This window comes from Agrilus planipennis, unplaced genomic scaffold (assembly GCF_000699045.2).
Source record: "Agrilus planipennis isolate EAB-ADULT unplaced genomic scaffold, Apla_2.0 scaffold1772, whole genome shotgun sequence".
NCBI classification, from domain to species: Eukaryota; Metazoa; Arthropoda; class Insecta; order Coleoptera; family Buprestidae; genus Agrilus; species Agrilus planipennis.
Window position 1 is genome coordinate 1 of NW_020440566.1, and position 5,578 is coordinate 5,578.

At 31.7% G+C, this 5,578-nt stretch overlaps 1 protein-coding gene across 1 annotated transcript; it reads right to left on the bottom strand.

The window, feature by feature from the left end:
• Positions 1 to 2,929: 2,929 nt before the first annotated feature.
• LOC108740617 lies at positions 2,930 to 5,370 on the bottom strand. Its single transcript, XM_025979761.1, has 3 exons — positions 5,189 to 5,370; positions 4,382 to 4,621; positions 2,930 to 3,495 (listed from the first exon to the last, which is right to left on the bottom strand). The coding sequence occupies exons 2-3, from the start codon at positions 4,597 to 4,599 to the stop codon at positions 3,402 to 3,404; spliced, it is 312 nt and encodes a 103-aa protein (XP_025835546.1). The 5' UTR covers positions 4,600 to 4,621; positions 5,189 to 5,370; the 3' UTR covers positions 2,930 to 3,401.
• Between the last annotated feature and the right edge of the window lie 208 nt (positions 5,371 to 5,578).

Consider the following 5,578-nt stretch of genomic DNA (forward strand, 5'->3'; position numbering starts at 1 on the left):
ATTTTGTTGGTAGAACCTCAATTTGAGTTATGTGGACCAAACTAAATAGGACACTAAAACTAAAACCAAAAATAATTGTATGTATTTGTTTTTAAATTCACTTATTTGTAGTTTTGGGTTTCTGTGCTTTATTTAAATGTTACATTCGTAAAATGGTGGTTTTTATTTTTTTTTATGATATTCGACTGTGACGACTAAATCAAAAGCTTCCTTGTAACGATCTTAGCAGATCAATGATTTTTCTAATATCTATATGAATAAACAATACCAAACACTTTCTCAGTGAAATTTCCCAACTGCTCATTATACAGTTTTGGAGATCCAAATCATACGTCACAATTAAATAGGTGTGAGTATTCAGCTATTTGGATATCCAGACATTTGAAATTTTGAATATTATTATTTAAATATTTGGTCATTTGAATATGCGAATATTTCAAACATTTATTTTAATTACTACCGACAAGTACACCCTGTACATTATAAATAAACAAAACGAAATCGATTTCCTCATGAAACTGCCATCGTTCTCATGAACAAAAGTCCTCTTGTTTTCAGGAGAATGAATATAAATCCCCTTTTAAGGTTTCGCGCGAAATTTTAGACAAGTCCTCTTAAATAGTACACTTTCCGCTTTGGCGAGAGCCCTTCAACGTTAAAAAAAAGCGCTTTGGCAAACTGGAATGTAATTGGTATAAAATCTTTAGACAAACATATCAGATGAGTCGGGCGTACAAGTGTGCCGTTACCGTGGAAACGACGCAAAAGGGTGAGCCACCCGCCGGTGGGAATCACTGCACGCGGAAAACCGTTCTTTTCAATGTCAAACGGCCCCAAAACAAACCGATGTAATAACAGAGATCACGATATGCAAATCTATCCAATACTCATTGTCTAGTGTACCTAGCACACGTATACCTATACGGACGAACATTTACGTTATTCAAATATTAACATGTGGCGATTTCCATTCGATGATGGAAAATGTTTCATTCGTGAAAATTGTTCAATCAGTAGCAGCCCACAAATCCGAAAAAAAAATTTCTTGGCTTATAATTAGGCATACCCTAAAGCGATTTCCATTCGATGGTGGAAAATATTCCATTCGTGAAAATTGCTCAATTAGTACCCGAGTCTCGGTCTCTCATCGAGTCTCTCTGGTGTCGCAGAGAGACTGTCGAAGAAACTGTTTAAGTCGCTCATAGAGAGGTCCTCATTTTGTATCCAGTCTCTAAACCAGAGACTCGAATCTCTGAACGAGAGACTCGAATCTCTGAACGAGAGACTCGAATCTCTNTCCATAAAAACATCTAGGCAATAACTGAGAGACTGTGAAAGACTATGAGAGACGCTCTTAGAGACGCTGAAAGACTGAGTGACTGGAGAGAGACTGAAAATTTTTGTCTAGGGTAGCAGCCCACAAACCCGACTAAAAATTTTCTTGGTTTTACGATAATAGGTGCGAGATTTATTTTTCATAAGGACCTCATTAGAAATTTTAATTTTGATTTTCACTAAAATTTGGTTTTTTTAGGTCCTGATTAAATCCGAAGCCTATAGGCAAACCTAAATAATTTTCTAATCTGGCTAATTAAGGTCCTGATTTGGTCTGGATTATATCCCTGAATCAGGCACTCTTAGTTGATTACCAACAGGGAAGTGTGTTATTTCTTTTCTATTACTTTCGCTGATAACAACTATCACCGAACTAAGAAAACTATATCTACAAAAATTTCGCACAAGGGGCGAAACATCGGTAAATAGTTTTCGTAATAAACTGGTTCTACAACCCTTATTATTCCTTCTTTTACTAACTATTAGAGGGGAAGAACTGGTCAACATCAAAAATACAAAATAACTTATGAATCAATTAAAAATGCTGACCTTACAATGAATTAAATTTCTTTTCTGTTTGATCTTTGACAATTTATTCTGTCGAAAGCAATTTTCTACAATTTCTTATTACAATTAGTAAAACACAACCATTATTATAACTTCCTAATGCTTCGTACTCGGTTTATTTCAACAGGGTAGATTGGAGTAATTTCTAATAGGTACATTTAAATATATATGCATTTCCAATTTTTCTTCTTTCAGTAAAATTATCATCGCATAAAAAGATGTAATACCTAATCATTTGTGAACTACCTGCATCTTATTCGTATAATAATTAAAGAAAATCATTAAAGGACGCGTTATTGTAACTGCATCTAAATAATTCACTGACTGTGTTATTAATTACATCGACTTCAATAATCATTAGCGTACTTAATTAAACAAAATACATATCAAAAAACTTACTGTTATTGTCCGAGAAGAAAATATCTCTTCAATCCCTTATACATATCCTATTGGCACAAATTCACTTGCACTTTTCTTCACTTCTGTTCTAATTAAAAGTATTAAAAAGATGTTATCCGCATAATTCACTCACAATAAAGAAATGTCCGTGTTATTACTAAAAATTCTCGTAAACAACTAAATTCCCAATAGATACACATTTAAAAACAAGATGTGATCTGTTTAATGACCTTGTCTTCACCTTCTTTCATTTTAAAGCAGTTTACGTAAAGAAAATTTTTTCATATTATTTCCAAAAACGTCTGTGTACGTTAAGGAAAATATATTCACATTATTAGAAATTAATGGAAACAGAATTATAAGAACCTCAAAAACATTAAAGATAGTAAGAAGAAAAATAAATAGTGAGCACCTGTTAGAAATTAATAAAAGAAAAATACGTTAGGAATTACAATTAAAATAAAAAGTAAAGGATTTTTGTTCTAGCTAATTGTTTGCATTGTTTTGTAGCAACATTGAATTATTATTTTGTTACTTTTTACTAATGTTTTAAGGAACAGCGTTAATTTCTTAATTAAGAAAACCTGTAGCAGAACTATACTACTTCCTAATAATAATTTGCAACAACAAAGAATGCATATTTTATTAACAATATTGATAATAGTATAACAAATTACAATTATGTATAAAAATATCTTTGTAAATTTCTTTGGCCAACTTTGGAACATTGGAAATCCGGGATAAAATATCATATATACAGGGTGTCCTACGTATCATCCTATTAAATATCTAGTTAATTACATACATACATAGACAACTAAAAACTTATCAACAAAATACATGACTGTCTACGTCAAGCGTGATGCATGATAGTAAAGTGTTCAAAAATTAAAGCATTACGAACATCAAAAAAAAAACCGAAAAAACTACGGTTATTATCTAATATTGCATATTTTGTATTACTTATAAGTTACAAGTATTAAGTAAATAAAAAGTCTGCTATGGCTTTTTAATAAAATTTCGCAACGAGACAGTATCAGTAATGGTACGTACGATATAAATTGGGTAATTAACAAAACAAACACGGAAAAATAACATTCTCAGTACGCCATATTTGGCCTGTCTTTCACTGCCCCACCTCCATAATAAACTACATCTTGTTTACCAGGTTTACTGAAAGAGTCAATATTATCTCTGAAATAAAAAAAAAACAAAATAGTCCCCAGGGTAGAAAAATTAGTCATTACAGTAGTTTTTACAGGAGATATCTATTACTTTCTAATTCTTCTAAAGTTTAAATTACTTAATTTTTTAAAACTAAAGAAGGAATTACAGTTGCAAAATTACAATTTTTATTTGAAAATCGTTATTTTGAAGAATTTATATGAACAGAAATATCTATAATTGTACAGTAAAAATTAAGACAGAAACGGTATAGATCTTTTACAAAAATATTGGAATTCTCACTATTATCTTTCTATTTGCTCGATAAAATCTAATCAGTGGAATTATTTGATAAAAACTTCAGAGAAAAATAAAAATTGATAAATTCGACATTTATCGATAGATAATTATAGGCAGGGATTTACATTTTTACGTTATTGGGATATTAAAAAAATATGAGTATGACACAGTGCAATAATTTCTTTGGGTCTTACACTTAAATGTAAGTTTTTACGGCTTGTGTCTTGAAGAATTCTGATTTATTATTGACTGTGGTCTTTTTTTGGATTTTAACTGAAAAAAAAACAAGCAACAACCCGAAAGCAAATAATTTTGTGTTGATTGTATAATTTAATAAAAAAGAACCTTATTTCCAGATTGCTTGTTTTTCTGTTCAGTTCTATACTTTTGGGGAAGAACTATCTATTAACCAACATTTAGGATTTTAAGTTTTAGGAAGAACACTCTGGTCTGAAGACCAAGACCAATAGAGACCAAGCATTGATTTGCAACGATCACGACTCTTAAGCCCGAAAAATTCTCCTATCATTCTTAAGCGAGTAAATTGTTTCAGAATATTTTTCATTATTTTTTAACATTCGTTCTTTTTATACAAAATATTTAATCAGGTACATACCCTGCATAAAATCCGTTAGATTTGGCACCAGGTCCTTGTTCCCTGGAAATCCTGTTGTTCAGTTCCCCGATTACTGACGGAGACATTCTTCTTTCCATCATAGATCTGCTGGTCAGTGGGTTCCTGGAAAACTTTTGAGAAGGAAGTGAATCATAATCTGTATTTCCGGTAGACATAACGTATCGTTTGGATAATTCTTCACCAGGTACTGGATTCATCCGAGGGATGCTCGGATATTTCCTAGAGGAACAAAAAACAAAACAAAGTAATATGGATAATTTCAATGTATTTAAGAACGAATAAACGAAGCTCATTACTTGAAAGCAGTTTATTAAGAACTCGACAGTATTGTTTGAATTAATTGTAAGTAGACCATTCTCAACTATAAATCGACTTGGTCGAAACATTATCGACAAGTTCTTTAATAATCTGTTTTAAAGTCATTTTAATAGTTTTTTAAAAGTACAATAAACACGTCTCATACAGTTTCAATTATGATTTGATTTTATTAATTATTTATTGTAACAGAATCAGTGACTGCTCGCTGACAAAAACAATTCAGTACCTAATCATGCAGTATAGAAAGCAAATAATTTTCAAACGCCATCTGTTAACAACTGACTATACATGCATCCTTTCTCCTAGGCTCTCCGAAACCTCTCAAACCTACAGCGAAATATCAAAGGGTTGAAGAGTAAAAGAGAAAGATTCTTCTTAAATGTACATTGTATTGAAACTCGACCTCCCCCCCTCGGACCATAAACATCAAGCATCACTGATTCTTTGAGGTATGCAAAGTGTATTTACTTTAAATAACTTTTATAAGGGTCGTCATCGTCCTGTTTCTTCAGAAGCCTCGAAAGGGAATTGACCCATACGTAAATGCCTACCAATGCTCCAATTATAAGTGCTATTAATACACCAAATACACCTATTGTTATATAAACCACTACACCTATGTCGACCTGCGAACAAAACACAATGTATAAGGGGTAATTCCACAAAAATATAAAATTCAGCAGTGATTCCGTTCAATAAGCACTTATTTAATGTTTTAAAGTGAATCATTATTTAGTTAAATCTTAGGAAACATTAAACCAAAAAATCGAAACAACTAATAGACGAAAAATTAGAAGTGGTCGATTTTAGGTATCTAGGAAGTTAGATAAGCCAGGACGGAAGGAGTAGTAGGGATAT